This window comes from Grampus griseus, assembly GCF_964374135.1.
Source record: "Grampus griseus genome assembly, chromosome: 20".
NCBI lineage: Eukaryota > Metazoa > Chordata > Mammalia > Artiodactyla > Delphinidae > Grampus > Grampus griseus.
In genome coordinates this window covers 19,133,834-19,156,008 of record NC_139014.1, presented here as the reverse complement: position 1 = coordinate 19,156,008, position 22,175 = coordinate 19,133,834, and the positions used below count along the sequence as shown (strand labels likewise).

Genomic DNA, 22,175 nt, shown 5'->3' with positions numbered 1-22,175 from the left:
TGAACCGGATGTCATGTCTCTCCCCGTTCCGCAGAGCTGTCTGAGGTGCTTTGGACCATGGTGATCCACATCGGCCTAAGCGTGAAGAGCTTGGCGGGAAGTTTGGCGCTGTTCTTCATCTTCGCCGCCTTCGCCACCCTGACTGTGGCCATCCTCCTGATCATGGAGGGCCTCTCAGCCTTCCTCCACGCACTGCGGTTACACTGGTGAGGGGCAGCGCGGGGCCGAGGGTGGGGACGTGTCCTTAGCTGCACCGAGGGCAGTTTTACTCCTGTCCAGAATGCAGAGACACTAGGAAGTATCTTTCACACCCTCATACCCGAGGACGTACTTGGTAGCGAGCCTCGGGAAATGTGCGCAAAGAGCACAGCTCACCTCCACAGCTGCCAGGGAGGGCTCTCTGGTGGGTGTTGCCGCAGGTGCGCTCCCTGTCGTCAGCCTTCTTCAGTGCTCTTGATTATGGCTTAGAAGGTCTGCTGGGGTTTTTGTTTGCTTGGAGGGTTTTCCGCACTGGCATATAACTCTCTCCTGTCTTCAGAGCACTGAAAGCAGCTCTGGAATAGATTCTACGTCCAGGAAAGTGCTAGAGCACACTGTGCCCTCATTTCGTCCCCCTTATTCTGTCATCGTGCCGGTGTCTTTGGGCAGGACCCCTGGCAGCTTTGTGGGAGTAGGAGGATTCTTGACTCCATAGCACGCTGGCTCAGTACACGGAAGCAGCTTCTTCTGAAGGGCAGGTTTTGGATTTGTTAGTTTTCTTTAATGTCGTTTTTGGCTCTTAATGGCTCTGCATGGAGATAGCTCAGTCCCAGGGAGTGGGAGATCTGGGGTCTGGTCTGGACTGTGACTCCATGACCTCAAAGTAAGGTTGCCAGGTTTAGCAAATAAAATTACAGAGCACTCAGTTACATTTGGATTTCAGATAAACAGGGAATATTTTTTTACTGTATTTCCCGAATGTCCATGGGACATACTTATACTAAAAACTGGGCATCCCATACTTCATCTGGCTACCCTACCTCAAACCCTACATCTTCGCGTCTCCATTTCCCCCTTCACATTATGATTCTCCCTGTCTTTTGTGGTCCAGTGGCTCTGGAAGCTCTAGACCCTCTCCTCAGAGAAACACCCCCCTCAATGTGTGCACACACAGTTTTACCAGTTTAGGGGCTCACAAACTCACTGACCCTACCTTAGGACTCCCTAGACGAGATGATCTGTGGCGTTAATGACCTCAAGGTCAGAAGAGGGCCGTGACTGTCTTCTCTCCATCACTTCTGGAAACCTGAAGAAAACCAAAATCTGAACCTGAGAAACCTCTTCCCCACTCCCTTTATCTTTGATTTTTCTCCTGGCTTGGTTACAGCTGAGCCTGCTCAAAGATTCCGTCGTTTGTTGTTCTAAATTACAGAGGGGAACATGAGGTATGTAAGGGTGAGCCGTGGCCGGGACTTACTCTTCCCTCAAAAGCTCCTTTAGAAGAGTCCGTCCTGCTGCGTCAGTACACAGTGCTTTCTCAGGCCTGGCCCTCTCCTCCTGCCTCCCGTCCCCTCCCCGCCCAGCTGTTGTTTACTGGGAGCCAGGAGGCTGGCCACGCTACCGCTACCGGCTCTCAGCTTATCAGCGCACGCTCGCCCCAGCACACTTCCTACTACTCGGTGCGAGGGGACGTCTGTGCTGCCGCCCTGGGGTGACTCACTTTTTCTTGCCCTCTTGGCTTCCTTTCCTATTCCCTTCTCCGCCTCCTGAGCCCTGGGCTTGAGGGAACAGTTACCACGCCACCTTGACTCCAGCCCAAGTAGGGAGCCTGTTGCATCCTCCCTGGGTGGGTGGGAGCAGCCAAGGAGCTGGAACAGACCTGTGAGAGCAGTGAGCCAGGCACCACGGAGCACGGAGGGCCGCCTGGGCTCAGGCCTGTTGTCCAGAATGAGCTGAGGCGGTTGGGAGGTCATGCTTTGCTGCCTGCAGGATTACTTCTTCCTCAGGCTCACCTGCGGCCTTCGAGTGAAGGTGTCTTCCCACGTCCTCATGCACGAGCCCAAGGAAGTGACAAGTGGCGAGAGAGCAGGCTTCAGAATCGGGTGACCCGAGTTTAAATTCCAGCTCTGCCGGTGCTGGCTGGGTGACCCTGAGGAAAGCACTTACCTCTCTGAACCTCACTTGCTCTCATGTGAAAAGAGAGGATAATGTCCACGTGACAGGGTTGCTGTGATTAAGTAGGAAATAATGCACAGACCAAGTGACTGCCACGGTGCCCTGGCACACCGTAAACCTGTGTTCAGTTGCAGACGCGGCTGCCCTGCGGAGAGGGCTGTGGCCCCTGTAAAGATCTGCTTCCAGTCCGTTAGAGAGAAGGGAGACCCCAGGGGGATGCACATGATACCACTTGAATGCTTCGCAGATGCAGTTTGCAAGGAGTAGTCTGGTCAGACATATTGTACTTGCAGGGTGGTGGGTGGTTGCTGTTGTTTGGTAGTGGAAATATTGGGTAGAAGAGAAAAAACAGTGAAAACTCCTTTGTGCAACTTTCAGAATCCCATCACTGGGGGCCTGTTTGGAGCATCTCCCCCACCACCAGAAAGGAGTGAATGAAATTGGTGCTCATGCACCCCCTCCTGGCCTAGTGTGGACATGCCTCGAGGATTCCTGGGTCTTAGTCCAGCAGGACTGCAGGAATTCCGAGTTGAGGCCATCCTCTTGGGGGTGGGAACAGCTGGGCCCACTGAAGATGGCTGCAGGGACATTGCTGCAATTTTTCCTGGCGTCCAGCCTGGGCATCTTCATACCTGTCACTTTACCCCTGGTGTTCAGCTGGGGTTTCTTGATTCTGATGCAAGGGCTGCCCCGTTACACAAGTTCTGGGTCTCTTTGGTGGGGACAAGAAGAAAAACCTGTGATTTGAAAGCAAGGATAAACCACAGGTCTGAGGTTCATGTAGGGTCATGAGGAGGCAGGTGACATCTGGAAACAGCAGTGAGCGGGTTCACGCACCCGCCTGCTAATTCTGTCTCCTCCCGAGTTACGTCTGTCTCTTTTCCTCCCACCAGCTGTGTGTATTGTGCTTGGTCTTCTTGGCCACCATAATGAGATGTCTTTTCTTCCTCAGAAAAGGCAAAGGCAGGGGTATGATTTGTGGTTTTCACTGTGGACACTGGACTGCTATTAGCAGAAAGACCGTCGCCCCATGGCCCGCCTTCACAGCAACCTCATCCCTTCCTAGCTAACGGATTCCACATGAACACTCACAGACTGGGGGCTAAAGGGACAGATTTGGGGACCAGTTTGTTGTAAGGAATTCAGTGGCACCACAGCAGGACCCCGCGGGGTGGCTGCCCAGGAGAACGAGAACACCTGAAGTGTGACCTCATGGCCCCGGCACTGCTTGGAGAGGGACAGAACCATCTTTCTAGAACTGCCTCCCCTTGGTCACATCCCCACAGGCAAGGGAGGAGGCCCAGGCTTTCCCCTTCATTCACTTGAGAAGACATGGTTTCTGTCGTGGGGCAGGAGCACTCTCTCTCTGGACTCCCAGTTAGTCCTTCCGGGCCACTGGGTTGCCTTTTCCAGGCGCGGGAGCTGGCGGGGGTGACAGAGAACCCCCTCTGACTGCCTGAGGCTCTCCTCACATTTGCTGAATCCTGAGATGCGTTTTAGTGGCCTGGGGCGTGGCGGGGTCCATGGAGGTGCCCCGAGCAGAGCCCCTCAAGAAGGAAGAACTTGCAGGGCAGCCAGTGGGGCCCCGCTGTGCCCCGGCCCAGAGAACTTCGTGTTTATCCTTTCTCAGGAAGCACCCAGCTCCCGGCTGGGAGGGAGGAGAGGGCGGGGAGACCAACAGGGAAACTGCTTTCCAACTTTGCGCCGGGAGGGTGGGGTGAGCACGGCTGAGAAGGGAGGCGAAGTCAGGCTGACGCTGAGATACCCAAGATGTCCCTGGTGGGGGCCACCCTAAGTCACCTCGAGCAGCAGCTGGTGGGCAAGGTGGTGTCAGGTGGTGTGTCCGAGGGACCGCCCATCTGCTCACACAGCAGAACTTATGTGCCCCTGTCCCAGGCGTGTGTCCCCTGATGTAGATGAGGCAGGCAGGGTGATGCCAAGAGAAGGGTGGTGGTCCCTCAGGCGTCTGAGAACGTCTGCAGCCTCTCCATTCACCCAGTCTGGAGTTAGAATTGTTTGTGTGATGAGCCAGCCAGAGGTCAGAGTTCCAGATACCTCACAGACCCCAAGGTGAGTTGCCCACCGTCTGGCTGTACGCTGTTGAGCGGAGTGAAATACCATTGCCGTGTGCAGACACAGCGTACCCAGCATGGAGGATTCAGTCGTCACAGCAGTGGGCAGGAAGCAGGAACCTGCCCCCATCCCCACCGCATTCCCCCAGAGGAGGCCTCAGGAGCTGGGCCCTCTTCTCCAGGTGTTGGGGCTCAGGGCTGAGTCCTGTGAGTGACTGCAGTTTGAAATACCCTCTCCTGGATCGCATTTACTCTGAGGGAGGCTTGGCCGAGACACTGACGGGAATCCTCCAGGGGCCGGGAGGCTTTGGGGGCCTTGGTGTGGCCCCCAGAATGTAGGGTCGGGGAGAAGGCTGCCTGTTCTTACGCCCGCACAGAAAATTCTGTTCCCCTCTTCTCCCCAGCGGGTGGAGCTGGCCGCTCTGCAGTCAGCTCCTCAGCCAGCGCCCCAGGGCTGAAGGGGCCTCTGAGGACATCTCGGGGCTACCAGCAGACAGTCCTCTTCCCACTCCCTTTTCACTGATTCCTCCCTTATCTCGGAGGGAGGCCGCCCTGGCTGAAGGCTGAGTGAGGGGCATGAAGGTGGAGAGCGTCTTGGCGCCCTGCTGTGCAGTCACAGTCAAACCGCTGCCTGCGGCCTGCCCCAGGGATCTGGGGCCCCCAGAGTCACACAGCACTGAGTGGAAACTATTCCTCAGGGCAGCTCTCCTTGGCTTTCTTATCCTCTGAATCATGCATTTTTCTGCCCATATTTGGTGGTGATTTGGTTGCTGGGCAGACATCCAGGGCGAAGTCGCAGCCTGGCTCTGCATACAGGCGTGTGCTCCTTCCTGCCCCCTCAGAGTTTGAAGGGCCCAGGGAGACCATCGGGGATGGATGCTGGGCTGCCGGGGAAGGGAGCTAGAGCTGTTTTTCCTTTCAGTCCCCAAGAGAAGAATTCTTTCTTAGATGCTTTTGTAGTTGGAGGATGTTTTTGCCATTGCTTTGAGAAGACTTCCCCTCCTAACTTCCCCCTTTCCTGGGAATTTCCTCCCCTAAGTCGAAAGCCTCCACCATTCACTAGCAACCCTCCCTTCTCCTTCCTCCCCCGAGAAGAGAAATAAACAAGAAAACAGTGGCGCCTGCCAGGGTTCCTTGCGCTGAGCTGGTGGCTACTCACAAGCTTCCCTTGGAGGTCCGCTGTGGGCCCTGCCAGGAAAGGGGTGTTGGGGGGACTCTTTTTCATCGTTAGAGGCTCAGGCCAGCTGAACGTTTTTTGCACATGGCCCTCTGCAGAGAGTTTTGCATAAACACACTCTCCGCTGAGCAGGACGGAGCAGGAACTGAAGCCAAACCAGCGCACTGGTGTGCACTCTTGCCGAGGGCAGGCCCTGGGCGTCACGAGTAGGAGGTTGTGTTAGGATTAGGGTTGTGTGTGCCATGAGCAGGCCAAGGTCTGGGCTTTGTGGGCGGCAGGAGGCTCGGGGAGCTTGGGGTTGGGTCATCTTTCTGGCCCAACTGTGGAGTCCCAAAAGGTTTCTGTGGAATGATGAGTCTCCTCTTCTCTTTCTCCAGGGTGGAATTCCAGAATAAATTCTACAGCGGGACGGGTTTCAAGTTCCTACCCTTCTCCTTCGAGCACATCCGAGAAGGGAAGCTTGACGAATAAGCCCCTCAGGGGGGCTGTGCGCCCTCTGCCCTCCCCACTCCCTCCACAGTGATTAGCTGTGCTCCGCTTGCCGTTGATTGTGATCCCTGGGTATCAGGGCATCTGAGTCATCCCTGCCACCCTTCCCCCAGCCACCTGTGAGTCATTTAGATAGACCCAGCCCTTCCTGGGTCCCCCGCCACCTCCAGCTTTGTGTGTTGTAGTGCAGTGATTTTTCTGGAGAGAAGCGGGCCCGAGCGGTCACTCAAACCCACTCCCACTGGGCACCCTCCTTGCCCTTCCAGCCTCTGTCCAGCCCTTCCTCTGCCCCCTGGTGGTGAAGCCGTTTGTGCATTTACACAGGAGCCCAGAGCGCTAGGAGGGAGCGCGTTCGCTGTCCGCACCCAGACTTTGAGCCCCTGCTCCTGCCAGTCTCCTTCCTGGTTGGGGATGGGGTGCTCTTGAACACTCCCCACTCTTGGATTAGCAGGGGTGGGTCCAGGAAGGTGGTGTTTCTGTCCTCTGCCCATCCCCTCTGGTCTTCAGTGTGCTCGTTAATCAGGAATTCAGCTGGACCCAACTGTGCCAGCCTGCGTGGCTTCTCCCTGGCAGCCCCAAGGGCCCCTGGATACCCTGCACCACCTTCCTGACCCCCACCCTAAACTCACACCCTTTCCTCCTCCTTCCCAGAATGCCCCTTTAGCACCCAGCATAACATACACAGCAGGGTGGACCCAAAGCAGAGGTCCTGGCTGGCTCCTCTGGTGGTTGCTTCTCAGGCCATGCGTGGGCCACAAGCACGCCCTCGGGGCAGAGGGTCCAAGTCCATGCTCTTTCCTGGTGCAGACCCGGAGACCTTTCCCCACCCCCAATCACGAGTCTTGAGTGCGGAACTGTAGTCATCAGGGCTGGTTCTGCCTGCAGACCTGCCTTGCTCTGCCCACCGGCGCCCCTCCCCACTTCCACACCGACCCCAAGTGGAGCAAGTGGGTCCTGGGCAGGGAAAGTCAATGTCATTTACCATTTGCTGACTGGAGGCAGCTGGCAGGGCCACCAGTGCGTGCAGTTGTGAGAGCTGCGTGGCCCTGCCCTGTCAGGGCTGGTGGGGAGCGCCCCCAAAGGGCCACCGCCCCTGTCGCCCCCACGCCAGGACGTAGATCTTGGGGCCTTTTAATCATGCGTTGGCACAGCAGCCCTGGCTGCCTCAGCTAAATCGATCCCCGTGCCTTCAGTGGGCGAGAGGACCCCCCGCAATTGGTCGGCCCCTTCCCACCCCACCCCTACTCCCTGCTTGTCTGGGAGCTGCTTAGCGCTGCTCACTGGACTCTCCCAGGCTGGGCCGCCCGCCCCAGCTTCACCGCGCAGTAGCCAGTGTGACCCGACCCAGCCCTTGTGCAGAGCCCCCTTCCGTCTGGTCCCTGTGGTTTACATGATGATCTTTGCTCTGTTTACGGCGGGGGTTTGAAGCAGAGTTCTTTATCAGGAACCCTGCCCGAGGCCCTTCTGTTCAGACATTCCTGTGCGGAATAAAGTGTGTTTGACTCTATCAGGGAGACTGCTTGTCTGCGTGCCTACAGCCCCTAGCCCCTGCGTCACTCAAGGCTCAGCCCTCCTGAGCCCACCTAGTATCCTTACACCTGCCACTTCCCTCTGCCAGCATTTCTGCTTTTTCCTCTGATCAAAGACCGCAGTTGCAGTGGCCCTGGCCAGGCAGTTAGTTTGTGAAATTCTCACCTTATCTCAGGTTTCCCAAGGGCTTTCCCACTCCCTGAGCCCCACTCCCTGAGCCAAGGCAGCTTTTCAGACACTACCCATGTGGGGGAGGGGACTTGGGGACCCATGGGGACCCATCTCCGTCCTGCTTTCTGCACCACACACGCAAACAGCCAGGGCAAGCAGGGACCTGGACGTCTGCCCACCCTCCTCTCCCTCTTCTGTGAGCGTGCTCTCCAAGGCTCAGCAGCCTGGCTATTTTGAGCCCTGATTGCCTTTGGCCTTGGTGTAGGCGGAGGCTCAGCGTAGGGTTGGTTCCTGAGGGCAGCTGGAAAATTCGAGGTGCTGAGGCAGGCAGCCCAAGAGCTCAACGGGCTGTCCTGGCAGGCGGGGTGGGCCAGGGCGGGCGCCTTCCCCCTCCTCACTGCCATGTAAGGTGACCACATTCTTTCTCAGCCCTCCCTCTCCATTCCTCCCTCTTGGGGCCTCCAGGGCAGGGGCTGCCCAGGAATGTGAACAGCAGGCTACCAACTGCTGCTCCAGGAGGAGCAGGAACACCCTGTTCATTCCATGCTCCTCAAACCCTCTCCTCCCTGACAGGCCACCTTCCCTGGAGCAGCCCTGGGTACAACACCCAGCATCCACTCCTCAAAAAGCTGAGGGTGGACATTCAGGTAAATGAGCCCTTTTAACCTCTTCTCTGTTACTGACTCAGATAACTAGGAATCAATGGACTAGAATTGAGAGTTCAGAAACAAACCCTAACATGTATAGTTGACTGATTTTCCACGCAGGGGCCAAGATAATTCACTGGGGAAAAACAGTCTTCAACAGATGGTGTTAGTACAACCGGATACCCACATGAAAACAAACAAATATGGACTGCTATCCGCTATATACAAAAATTAACTCAAAATGGATCGTAGACCTAAACATAAGAGAAGTCTTAGAGGAAATCATAGGAGTACATCTTCCTGACCCTGGGTTAGGCAGTGGTTTTTAGATATGACGTCAGAAGCATGAGTGATAAAAAAGAAGATAAAAGATAAGTTGGGTTTTAGCAAAATTAAAAACTTTTGTGCTTCGAAGGACAGGATCAGGACACTCACACTGGAAGAAAATATTTTCAAAGTATGTATCTAATAAGGAACTTGTATCTGGAATATATACAGAACTTTTACAACTCAGTAATGAAGACAAATACCTCAATTTTTAAAAGGACAAAGGATTTGAACAGGCATTTCTCCAAAGAAAACACGAATAGCCAATAAGTCCATGAAAAGGTACACAGCATCATTAGTCATTAGGAAAATGCAGATCAAAACCACGAGGAGACACCACATCACACCCACTAAGAAGGCAATCATTTTAAAAAGACAATTACAAGTGTAGGGACTTCCCTGGTGGTGCAGTGGTTAAGAATCCACCTGCCAATGCAGGGGACATGGGTTTGAGCCCTGGTCCGGGAAGATCCCACATGCCACAGAGCAACTAAGCCCATGCACCACAACTACTGAGCCTGCGCTCTAGAGCCCACGAGGCACAACTACTGAGCCTGTGTGCAACAGCTACTGAAGCCCGCACACCTAGAGCCCGTGCTCCTCAACAAGAGAAGCCACCACAATGAGAAGCCCATGCACCACAACCCGTGCACAGCAACGAAGACCCAACGCAGCCAAAGATAAATTAAAAAAAAAAAAAAAAAACAAGTGTTGACAAGGATGTGGAGAAACTGGAACCCCCGTCCACTGCTGGTGGGAATGTAAAATGGTGCAGCAGCTTTGGAAAGCAGCCTGGCAGTTTCTCAAAATGTTAAACGTAGGATTAACTTAGGACCCAGCAATTTGACTTCTAGATATCAAGAAAAATGAAAAAATGTGCACACAAACTTGTGCACAAGTGTTCGTAGTGGCATTATTCATAATAGCCCTAAATGGAAACAACCCAAATGTTGATCAGCTGATGAATGGGTAAACAAAGGCAGTATATCCATACCATGGGTATCATTCTACAATAAGAAGGAAGGACGTGCTGATACACGCCGCAACAAGAATGGACCTCAGACACAAGGCCACATAATGTATAATTCCATTTCTGTGAAATGTCTAGAAGGGGCATATCTGTAGAGACAGAAAGCAGATGGGTGGTTGCCTAGGACCAGCTGCCGGATGGGGTTGGGGGCAGGGTTTCTTTTGGGGGATGATGAAATGTAAAATTAGATTATGGTGACAGTTGCACAACTCTGTGGCCATACTAAAAAACTGTTGAGTTGTACACTTTAAACTGGTAAACTTTCTGGTATAGATCAATAAAATGGGGCAGGGGAGGGAGGACTAGGACCTGCCCGGGAAGAAATTCCCCCCTAGCCTGGATGAGAAGACCTGGGCCAGTGGGTCACTGGCTAAGCTGAGCTTCCAGGATCTAGGGCCTTGGGCTGCCTCCAGCCCAGCCAGCTAAAGATGGGACCAACTGGGAACTGAGCCCTGGAGGGTGTGGGAATTCCCAGGAGCCCTGGGGTGGGGGTGGGGAACAGGATGGCTCCATTGCTCCTATTTTTAAGAGTCTTGGCCTTTACCCTGATCCCCTTCTGTGGAATCCCTGGACCCCAGCATCTGCTTAGTGAATCTGTGCCCCCAACCAGCGAATGCTTCCCATCCTAGAACCAATGTGGAGAGGGTGACTTTGGGCCTGCTCAGTATTATAAAGATAGGGACAATTCCATCACCACCTTCTGAACCGCCACCCCTCCTTTCCTGTCCCTCACTGGGGACCTGGGCAGGATTGTGTCTCTTTCTACCCAGGAGCCCTGGGTGTAAAGGGCATTGGAGCTCCCCTCAGATCTGAGCCTGTTTGCCTGCCCTTCCCTCTCCAGCCTACCCAAGGCAAGGCGTAGGCTGCTCCCTGGTGGCCAGACAGGGAAGGACTCATTCCTCCCCCCAGGTAAGATGGGTGGGATCCTAGCAGGGCTGTGACAGGCAGGCAACTGGATTGGCAGGGCAGACGGACAGGGATCTGGAGGGATTCTGGGGTGCATAGACAGAGGGGAGGCTGGCAGGAACGAAAGAGATGAGATAGGAGCGGAGAGAAAAAGTAATAAAATGTAGCACGTGGTAAAAGGATCAAACAGTACAAAAGGCCCTAATATAAAAGTAAGTCTTTGGCTCCAGCGTCCCAGTACCTTATCCAAAGCGAGCACTATTTACATAGCCTTAAACACACACACACACACACACACACACACACACACAAATGGGACATACTTTACCCAGTGATTTGACATCTCTTTTTTTTTTTTAAAGAAGATGTTGGGGGTAGGAGTTTATTAATTAATTTATTTTTGCTGTGTTGGGTCTTCGTTTCTGTGCGAGGGCTTTCTCTAGTTGTGGCAAGCGGGGGGGGGCCACTCTTCATCGCGGTGCGTGGGCCTCTCACTATCGCGGCCTCTCTTGTTGCGGAGCACAGGCTCCAGACGCGCAGGCTCAGGAGTTGTGGCACACGGGCCTAGTTGCTCCGCGTCATGTGAGATCCTCCCAGACCAGGGCTCGAACCCATGTCCCCTGCATTAGCAGGCAGATTCTCAACCACTGCGCCACCAGGGAAGCCCCTGATTTGACATCTTTTTTAATTTTTTTTTTTTTTTTTTGGCCGTGGGCTTGTGAGATCTTAGTTCCCCGACCAGGGATTGAACCCCGGGCCCTCGGCAGAGAAAGCACTGAGTCTTAACCACTGGACCACCAGGGAATTCCCTGACCTCTTTTTAAAAAGTACACTTTGCAGAACATTCCGAATCAGCACCAACACATCTTCCTCACTTTTCTATTTTTTTTTAGCAAATGCTTGGTATTTCATCCTACTGATGCAACTTAATTTCTTCAACCAGCCCCCCATTGTCCTCAAAGAGTTCCCAGCTTGGTGGGGAAGACGAGAAAGACAGTGTGACACACCTGGAGTAATCGGTGACACTCTTGCCAAGCACCCATGAGCTCAGGCTGTGAATGTGCTACCAACCCCCCGGGATGGTGTCCCCAACCTGCTGCCCCTGCCAGCATCCGTCTGCCATTCTGGATGAATCCAGACCCCACAGAGAGGCACCCTGAGCCTGACGGTGGACCTGCAGCCCAATTCCCCCAAGCAATGTGTTCCCTAAGATTCAAATTGCTGGTAAAACAGGTCCTGGGAGGAGGAGAGTCTGACAAATCTCACCTGAAGCTAGAGGTGTTTGGAAGGGGGTGTTGGAGGGAGTGTAGAGAGGCCTGGGGGGCTACAAGCTATAGTTCCATGAGGACCCATCTCTCTGGGCAGGTCTAGGAGCTGCTCTCTGGGAAAAGCTGAGAGCCTTCTGATATTAGGAACTGGGTGGAACAGGGCTGCACCTCCTGAACTAGCTGCTTGCTGAGCTGGGAACAAGGCAGGGGGCACTGCAGCTTGAGTCTGCAGCTGGGGGCAGGGGGCAGAGGGGCAGAGCAAGCTCAGTGGACTCCCATGTACTCTTTCAGTCCAGGCTCTGGCAACCCTTCTCTGACCCCTTCCCTGTCTCTAAGCAGCTGCACTCAGGCCTGACAACCTGGAAAAATCTACACCTGCCTCCAAAAGGACTCAGAATCCCTTTAGAAAGTGCAGTCTTTATCAAAGGGCCCACCACTCCTGGCCATCACACAGCCCCACTCAAACCCTCCCTGCTGGTAAGCAGCCTGAAAAGTTGCATCTCTTGGGGGATAGTGGCAAAAACACTTATCTGAGAGTTAAGAGTTCCTGGTTCTAGTCCCAGACCTGCTGTCTTACTGGTCACTGATCTTTGCAGAGTCACTTCCTATCTCTGGCCCTCAGTTTCCCAGGATGTAAAATGAAGATAACTCCCATCCTGTTCAGCTGCTGCTACCCCTTACAGATCACATGAGAGCCCTGGTCACACCCACTAGGCCCCGCCCCATGGCCAGTCCAGGCTCACACGGTGCATCCCTCCTCCAGCTTCCTGACCTTTTAGTTCCTCAGATCTGCTCAGCTCTTTCTTTACCCTTCCTGGGTCTTCATATATGCATTTTTTTCTTCACAGAATGGTATTCCCCTCCCTCTTCTCCTGGACAATCCCAACTTAATTCGGATTAAACGTCACTTCCTTTTGGAAGCCTTTGGCTGGGGACCGTACACAGCATCACAAGTACAGTGGACCCCTGAACAACACGTGTTTGAACTGCCGGGTCCACTTATACAGGAATTTTTTTTCCATAAATACGTGCTACACTACTACATGGTCCGCGGATGCGGTACCCTGGATACAGGAGGGCTGACTGTAAAGTTATATTTTGGCTGCCAGAGGGTCGGCCCTCCTAACACACATGCAAAGTTTAAGGGTCAACTGCATAATGTAAATCTTTGTTTATATAAGTACTTGGTTTGTAGGTCTCCCCGGAAGAGGGGTGGCAGCGCCTGGTACAAAATCAACTTCAAATACTTATCGGGTGGTAGGATGGACGGAAGGAAAGTGATCTGCATGTGAAAGCGCGCTGTATCTGAAGGCATTTGTGAAGGACTACGAGTCACATCCGGCCCCGGACTTTTGAAGTCACCAGGGTCACGCGCTCTTGCACCACGTGTGATCAGAAAACACCCTCAGGAGCTGGTGTGGAACCCGGAAGCTGGTCTCTCAGCCGCCGGCCGGTGCTTTACCTTCAGTTCCGCGTGACCTGAGGCCCTCAGCTGATTGGACGCGGCCGTCACGCCCCTGGTCCCGAGTCCCCATTGGTGCCCGGCGGGCTGAGACCGGTGGACCATGGAGACCGTGGCGGTGGCCGCGGCTCTGGGGTTCCTGCTCCTGACCGCGGCGGGGGGCTCGGCCGGGGACGAGGCCCGGGAGGCGGCGGCCGTGAGGGAGCTGCTGGTCCGGCTTCTGGGACCCGGGCCGGCGGCCGCCTTCTCTGTGTCGGTGGAGCGCGCCCTGGCGGCCGAGTCCGGCCTGGACACCTACCGCCTGAGCGGCGGCGGCGTCGGAGCGCGGGTGCGGGTGCTCGGCTCCACGGGCGTGGCCGCCGCCGCGGGGCTGCACCGCTACCTGCGCGACTTCTGCGGCTGCCACGTGGCCTGGTCGGGCTCTCAGCTGCGCTTGCCGCAGCCGCTGCCCGTGGTGCCGGAGGAACTGACCGAGGCCACGCCCAACAGGTACCGCGGCCGGACCGCGCCCCTCGGCTCCCTTGCAGCTCCCCGCCGCTTCCACCCACCCGGGCGCCAGCCCAAGCTGAAGTCCCCGCCCCTCCCCACCCTCAGCGCCGGGCTGCCAGGAAGCGCTGGCCTTAGGGTCGCACGACCTGGCTTCAGACCCCAGGTCTGATTCTAAAAGCCTTGTATCTTTGAGCAAGTCACTCTGAGCCTCGGCTGGCTCATCTGAAAAATGGAAATAATGTCATCTACCGTGCAGTGGTGCCGCTTTGATTGTGAGTATTTGCACGGTGCGGGGTGTAGAATTTGTGGTGCATAATCGGTGATCGGTAAATGCCATTACTTTCCTCCCCCACCCCTCTCTTCGAAGATGCTTACTGAGGAATGACCCCCAGCCCTGTCACAGGCGTCTGTTCTGGCGTTTGCCCCACTACACCGAGGTGATGCATTCACACAGCTGCCTCCCCATTAGACTGTGGAGAGAGGGATTTCTCCCCCCTTCAGGACAGGGGCCAACTTTGCCATATGGCACTTAAACGCTGTACACAGAGTAGGAATGAAAACGGAATATGCTCTCCCAAATATCTGCGAGGCTAGGGAGCTGAGTGCTGGGCGCAGGTGGGTGGGCACCTTCGGAAGCTCAGGCTCCACCTGGAGTGGATCCTGGAGTGAAGCAGTAGAGCTCACGTCTGGAGCCGCGTCTTTCTGGGTTAGATCTGGGTGGTGTGGAGAGCTGTTCCAGGACCGGGATGCCCTCCAAGTTCTTCCCCAGGCTGTGGACCCTCAGGGGTGAGGGACATTATCTTTGCCCCCAGGGCCATGCCCCAGCTCACGCCCCTGCCTGCAGGTACCGCTATTACCAGAACGTGTGCACACAAAGCTACTCCTTCGTGTGGTGGGACTGGGCCCGTTGGGAGCAGGAGATTGACTGGATGGCGCTGAACGGCATCAACCTGGCGCTGGCCTGGGGCGGCCAGGAGGCCATCTGGCAGCAGGTGCGTGCCCACCATACCCCAGGCATCCCGCCTCCCCCACATCAACGCAGTGTCTGGCACACAGAGAATAGGGCTCCAGGACTGTTGGTAGCAGGAGTGATGGCTCCAGCCTCCCAGCTTCCATGGTTGAGACAAACACACAGGAGCACTTACCCAGGGCTGGACCCCAGCACCCTACTGTAAACACTGTAAGAAGCCGGCCTCCCCTCTCTCCCCACCCTCACGTGGGTCAGTCAGCTGCCTCTGTGGATTCTGTCTCATTAGCAGCTCTTGATCTGCCTTGTCTTCTCCATCCTTATCCATGACCCCAGTTCAGGCTCTCATCCCCTCTGCCTGGACCCCAGTCTGCCAGAGCCTCTGAACAGCATCAACCAAAAAATAATGCAGGAGGCTGCAAATAAGAAGAGTTTATTTGGGGTCTTTACTGACTGCAATTTGGGAGACACAGGCTCGGGTAATCCTGAAAGAGTGTCCTGAGGAAGAAAAAGAGGGGCTAATTTTTTTTTTTTAAGCCATGAGATTGTTAAAAATTGCCTCGTGAGAATTGTGACTGACTCTGACGTAAGCTGGAAAATATTTGTTCATAAGGAATTGAGAGTTATTTTAGGGTAAGAGCCCAATAAGTATCTTGAATTTCTCGCAGGCTCTTTGGATAACTTGATCAGATCAAAAGGTCAGATTCCATCCAGTCTGAGATGTGAAAAGTTACACTGCCTTAATGGCCTCCCGGCCATGAGAGCTTAGAGAGCTCTCTAAGCAATATTTTCCTTTCAAAGCGAGACTCCTCACTCCCCAAGTTCCACCAGAGTGTCCTTTCTGAACTGCAAATCTGGTGGAGACCTTCCACTATTAACACACTCAAGAGCTCCCCATTGCCTTCAGGCTTTGCCCGGCCTGGGAGCTTCCATAACTGAGCCCTGAGCACTCCGGCTACACCTGGGGCTGCTTAAGCTCCCTGCAGAGCTGCCCTCACCCATCCTTCTAGCCCTCCTTGCTCCATGCAGCCTTCTAAGGCCCCTTCCACATCTTGGGGAGAACCCCTTTGTGCCTCACCTCACCCATGCAACAAGGGTGACATTCGCAAACTCACCTGGTCACGGATCTGTTTCTCCCAGACTTTGGGCTCCTTGCAGGCAGGGATCGGGTTTTGTCTTAGTAACCGTAGGGTGCAGCCCAGAGAAGAGATGAACGTGCGTATGTTGAGTGAATGGATCAATGAATAAAGATAAATGATTTACACGTGTGGGGCTCTCCCTCCTCCTCAGGTGTATCTGGCCTTGGGCCTGACCCAGACAGAGATCGATGAGTACTTCACTGGTCCTGCCTTCCTGGCCTGGGGGCGCATGGGCAACCTGCACACCTGGAGTGGCCCCCTGCCCCCCTCCTGGCACCTCAAACAGGTTTATCTGCAGGTAAAAGGATGGGGAAGGGAAGGAGCAGAATTGGTGCTGGACAGGTACAGGCCTGGGGTTGGGGGTGGTGTTTGGCCCACCCCGGGGCCCTTAACTGAATGGTGGGGACTCCGTGTGCCCCGAGAGAGTGAGGGCCTCCCGCCTCGGGGGGCCGTGCTCACTGCTGCCCCTCCCATTCCTCGCAGCATCGGATCCTTGACCGGATGCGCTCGTTTGGCATGATCCCCGTGTTGCCAGCGTTCGCAGGGCATGTCCCCAAGGCTCTCACAAGGTGAGGTCCCCCCTCACCCTCCATTCAGCTCAGAGAGAGAATTTATATTCCCCTGCCAGGCACGAGTCAAAGAAAAATAAGCTCTAGATGTAGGCCTGCGCTTGATTCCTGGCTCTGTTACTGACTAGCCACGTGACCTCGGATAGATGACGTGACTGCTCTGTGCCTTAGTTTCCTCACTTATAAAATGTATATATGACTTGGCACGGAGTCTTAGCAAACGGCAGCTCTTAGTGATGGTAGGGGTGCACTGGTCTCCTCTGTCCTTCCTGCCCCTCTGTTCCTCTGTGCTACCCACCCATCCTCTCCTGCGGCTGGCAAAATTCTTCAGGGCCCAGCTGAGACCTCCCCTCCTTCAGGAAGCCTTGTAGGGGGGGCCCCCAGCATTGGTTACCACCTCCCTCATGCACATGAGCACCTGGTTCCCACCACTGTCAGCACTCAGCACACATGGCCGGCCTCACTGGCCACTCCTTGGCCTCCCCAACTGGACAGCAGGAACCTCATTCGTACATTCAGCCAACGTTTGTCGGGCTATCCAGGGCTGCCCAACCAGGCCCTGTGCTGGGGCCTGGGGATGCAGCCACAAAGGTGCACAGAGGCCCCGCCCCCAGCGGGAGATATGTTGCCAGGGGGATACAATACAGTGATAAGGGCAGGGATATATGTGGGCCCAATTCTCTGTCAAGGTCACTTCTGCTTGGGGAAGGGAGGGTGCAGCAAGGGCTCAGAGTAGAGGTGATGTCATTTGTTTCAGCCAGTGGGAGGGGGAGAGACAGCAAAAGCTTTCCAGACAGGTGAAACTTAAAGGATGTCGAGGAGAAGCCAGATGCATAAGCGGGGAGGGAGGAGGAAAGGGCTCCAGGCACGGGGGCACAGTATGTGCAAAGGCACAGAGGCATGAACGACCCAGGAACTGCAGAAGTTAGTGAGGCTGGAGATGACTACTGGTCAGCCTCCAGTAAATGTCTGAACTGTCACACACACACACACACACACCCAACTAGGGTGTTCCCTCAGGCCAATATCACCCAGATGGGCAGGTGGGGACATTTCAACTGCTCGTACTCCTGCTCCTTCCTCCTGGCTCCGGAAGACCCCCTATTCCCCATGGTGGGGAGCCTCTTCCTGCGGGCGCTGACCAAAGAGTTTGGCACGGATCACATCTATGGGGCCGATACTTTCAACGAGATGCAGCCACCGTCCTCGGAGCCCTCCTACCTGGCTGCAGCCACTGCCGCTGTCTACCAGGCCATGATTGCAGGTTCGGTGCCAGGGGAGGTCAGAAAGGGAAGACCCCCCCCCCCGAGACCCTCAGGGAGATGGGGGTGGCAGAGGTCAGTGGGGGGTGGGAGGCAGGACTGGGAATAATAACACCTGACTGTGACACACAGCACTTTACAGTTTACCAAGCACTTCTACACACACACATCATCTTATTTAATGACACTGTGGTTGAGGGGTGAGCTCTGGAGCCGATATCCTGCTCCAACGCAGGCACTGCCACTCTTCCTGCCTGTGAGACTTGCAATGAATCACCTCCCCGCCAGTGCCTCCCAGTGCCTCAGCTGCTTCATCTGCAAAATGGGCTACCTCCTAAGTAGAGTAACGCCTGGCCCAGAGTGAAGTGTCGTTAAGTGCCAGCTATTGAACATATTTTATTTGGTCTCTACCTCCATGCTGAAGTAGGTAACACAGGCCAGAGGTTAGGGGATGCGCCCCAAGCTGGTAGGTGCCCTTCTAGATGCACAAATGTGAACCCAGCTCTCCTTCCTGCCACTTACAGGGGAAGGGCAGAGAGGGGCCAGGTCAGGAATGGCTTGGGGAGGCCTCTGTGTCAGCCAGGAAGGAGCATATTGGCTCAGGCTTTGCGCAGCAATGCTCCAGGTGTGACCCGGGACGGCAGCATCAGAATCACCCTGGGGCCTGTCAGATGTGCAAATTCTCAGCACCTCCCCTACCTCCTGAATCAGAATGCCTGGGGCTGGGGCCCAGCTCTCTGGGTAATTCTGATGCTCTGTAAAGCTTTACAGCATACCGTGGCACTCCCAGTGGGAGGAGGAGGAGATGGGAAGGACTTGTGCTGTGGAATGCCCTTCTGGCCGCGGTGGGGCGGGGTGGTGTGGGTTTTAGGGGAAGGAGTGTCCTGTGATAGAGTCATTTAACTTCTCTGGACCTCTGTTTCCTCATCTGTACAATGCGGTGAATGCTCTCCTGCCCCCTCTCCTCTTACCACCCTCTTTTCTGTCCCCACTGCCCCACCACAGTGGACCCTGACGCCGTATGGCTGCTCCAAGGCTGGCTCTTCCAGCACCAGCCCGAGTTCTGGGGGCCCGCCCAGGTGGGGGCCGTGCTGGGGGCCGTGCCCCGTGGCCGCCTCCTGGTTCTGGACCTGTTTGCTGAGAGCCGGCCCGTGTACGTCCGCACAGCCTCCTTCCAGGGCCAGCCCTTTATCTGGTGCATGCTGCATAACTTCGGGGGCAACCACGGCTTGTTTGGGGCCCTGGAGTCTGTGAACCGAGGCCCCACAGCCGCCCGCCTCTTCCCCAACTCCACCATGGTAGGCACGGGCATGACCCCTGAGGGCATCGGCCAGAACGAGGTGGTCTACGCCCTCATGGCTGAGCTGGGCTGGCGGAAGGGCCCAGTGGCAGATCTGGGGGCCTGGGTGGTGGGCTTTGCAGCCCGGCGGTACGGGGTCTCCCATGGGGACGCAGAGGCAGCGTGGAGGCTGCTTCTCAGGAGTGTCTACAACTGCTCTGGCGAGGGCTGCCGTGGACACAATCGCAGCCCGCTGGTCAGGCGGCCGTCCCTACAGATGGTTACCGACGTCTGGTACAACCGATCGGATGTACTGGAGGCGTGGCGGCTGCTGCTGACAGCCACCCCCGCCCTGGCCTCCAGCCCGGCCTTCTGCTACGACCTGGTGGATGTCACTCGCCAGGCAGTCCAGGAGCTGGTCAGCTTGTACTACGAAAAGGTGAGGACCGCCTATCTGAACAAGGAGCTGGTTCCCCTGATGAGGGCAGGAGGCGTCCTGGCCTATGAGCTCCTGCCCGCGCTGGACAAGGTGCTGGCTAGTGACAGCCACTTCCTGCTGGGCAGCTGGCTGGAGCAGGCCCGGGTGGCTGCCGTCAGTGAGACTGAGGCCCGCTTCTATGAGCAGAACAGCCGCTACCAGCTGACCCTGTGGGGGCCAGAGGGCAACATCCTAGACTACGCCAACAAGCAGCTGGCGGGACTGGTGGCCGACTACTACGCCCCCCGCTGGCGGCTCTTCACGGAGACCCTGGCTAAGAGCCTGGTCCAAGGCATCCCCTTCCAACAGCATCAGTTTGACAAGAATGCCTTCCAGCTGGAACAGACCTTCGTCCTCAGCACAAAGAGGTATCCTAGCCAGCCCCAAGGAGACACAGTGGACCTGGCCAAGAAGCTCTTCCTCAAATATTACCCCCGGTGGGTGGCTGGCGCCTGTGACAGATTAAGCACCCTTGGGCCATGTTTTCCCCAAATTCCAGGCCTGGGCAGGTTCCCAGGGCCTGGGGCTAGGCAAGCATCACAGGAGTTCCCCAGGCCTGGGTGAAGGAATTCATGCTGATGGGATCAAGCATGGAAGGTTTGGAGGGAGCCGAGCCGCCTTCCTCCACCATCCCAAATGTGGGATCAAAGTACTGTTTTAATACAACTTAATAAACTGATGAATCACCTGGGCCTGTGTGTCAGAATGTCAATGCCATGATGCCGGGGAGGACTCAGGGCTATAGCACGGACGCTGGTCAGGTCAGGTCTCCCTGTCCCCTTACCTCAGCTTCCTCGGGTGTTCTGTTTGTTTGTTTCATTTCATCAGTTTTGTTGGTCATATATCCAGAATTCATTATATAAATCTTTCAAAATAACTAGATATTACAAGAATATCTACAATTCAGCTCTGATTGCGCAAATACTTGACACAGGAAACCTTTTTTACAAATAATTATTTTTCTTATAAGAATACTTTAGGGCTTCCCTGGTGGCGCAGTGGTTGAGAGTCCGCCTGCCGATGCAGGGGACGCGGGTTCGTGCCCCGGTCCGGGGAGATCCCACATGCCGCGGAGCGGCTGGGCCCGTGAGCCATGGCCGCTGAGCCTGCGCGTCCGGAGCCTGCGCTCCGCAGCGGGAGAGGCCACAACAGTGAGAGGCCTGCGTACCGCAAAAAAAGAAAAAAACAACAAAAAAGAATACTTTAGTACAACACTGCTATATTTAAAATGAATAACCAACAAGGACCTACCATATAGCACAGGGAACTCTGCTCAATGTTATGTGGCCGCCTGGAATGGGAGGGAAGTTTGAGGGAGAATGGATACACGCATATATATGGCTGAGTAGCTTTGCTGTGCATCTGAAACTATCACAACACTGTTAATCAGCTATGCTCCAATATAAAATTAAAAGTTTTTTAAAAAGAATTTAGTACAGAAAATAAGTCTCTATATATCTTACAGCAAATTTTATGCAGTATTTTTTACCAATTCAACCATCATTTCAGGTTTCCTATCACAGCACATGCATCACATCCCATAAACCAAATTATAATCTGCTGCTGCTTCTCACTGTCATTTACCACTGAGAGTCACATTGTTAAGAGGTTTTAGGCTGCTTCCTCTAATCTTTCCTGATCTGAAAGAATTCATGTATTCAGGCTAGAAGAGGTAATTTAAACAACATTCCTTCTAAATCTAACTTGTATTGGGTTAATCGCTGTGCTCGGTGAAGCATCTTTTCACTTTTCTCTTAGGCTAGACTGGCTAGTAGTCCACCCCTGCTGTGTCAAGCAGAAAGGATAAAGTCCTAATATTCCTAAACGTTTCTAAACTGCAAAAACAAAACCCTAGAAACAAGAGTTAAATACAAATATTTAGAAAGCTAAAACATTTGCTAATGATGAGAAGTAGAGAATACTTTCAGATTTGAGGTCTCTCCTAGGTTGAAGAAGACATAAAAGAAAGTATAAGGATGTGGCAGTAGTTTTATATTGATAAAATATTGAAAAACTGAAAAAAGGAATCACTTAGCTCAGTGGTGTGGTGTTTCCACAGTGCCAGGAGATACAGGATCTTAGACTCTGTGGCTAGCTGAACTATTTGACATTCTTTGGATGCTGTGACTTTAAAATAGCCTAATAAATACCTTGGTCAGAACAAGTAATCATTTAGGCCAGGGTAACTTTACAGAATACTGACCATGTTTCCCTGAAGAGACAGGACACCTCCCCAGGGGAAACATTTAGTATTCGCTCCATTCCTTCAGTTACTGAGAAGTATGTCCAGTTAGCAAAAGCTTGTCTTACTTTGCAGGTAGCATGCATTAAAACCAAGAGCCTGGCAGCCGTCGAGTTCCTGAGTGCTCAGCTCCAATTATCCAATATTCTTTTTAAAAATTAATTAATTAATTTGTTTGCGGCACGCCACAAGTGGGGGCTACTCCTTGTTGCAGTGCACGGGCTTCTCATTGCGGTGGCTTCCCTTGTTGCGGAGCATGGGTTCTAGGCGCATGGGCTTCAGTAGTTGTGGCGCTTGGGCTCAGTCGTTGTGGCATGCGAGCTCTAGAGCGCAGGCTCAGTAGCTGTGGCTCACGGCCTTAGTTGCTCCGCGGCACGTGGGATCTTCCCGGACCAGGGCTCGAACCTGTGTCCCCTGCATTGGCAGGCGGATTCTTAACCACTGTGCTACCAGGGAAGCCCCCCTCAGTTTTAAACTAACCCCTGACCTTTGAACTGAGAACACCCTTCCAAAACAT

General features: G+C 54.5%; 2 protein-coding genes across 5 annotated transcripts in view; both read left to right on the top strand.

Moving 5' to 3' along the window:
- ATP6V0A1 (ATPase H+ transporting V0 subunit a1) overlaps positions 1–7,372 on the top strand; it is a 61,735-nt gene extending 54,363 nt beyond the window's left edge. For all 4 annotated transcript variants that reach the window (XM_082678611.1, XM_082678613.1, XM_082678610.1 and 1 more), the window contains exons 20-21: positions 35–206; positions 5,781–7,372. In XM_082678611.1, coding sequence (XP_082534737.1) covers positions 35–206; positions 5,781–5,874 — 266 coding nt within the window. In that variant the 3' untranslated portion in view covers positions 5,875–7,372. The remainder of the gene's footprint in view (positions 1–34; positions 207–5,780) is intronic.
- A 5,964-nt stretch (positions 7,373–13,336) lies between these two features.
- Positions 13,337–20,107, top strand: NAGLU (N-acetyl-alpha-glucosaminidase; the record flags this gene model as incomplete). Its single annotated transcript, XM_082678614.1, has 6 exons — positions 13,337–13,722; positions 14,567–14,714; positions 15,980–16,126; positions 16,312–16,397; positions 17,405–17,661; positions 18,665–20,107. 6 exons carry the CDS (start codon positions 13,337–13,339, stop codon positions 19,978–19,980), a joined length of 2,340 nt encoding a protein of 779 aa, XP_082534740.1. The 3' UTR covers positions 19,981–20,107.
- Positions 20,108–22,175: the final 2,068 nt, after the last annotated feature.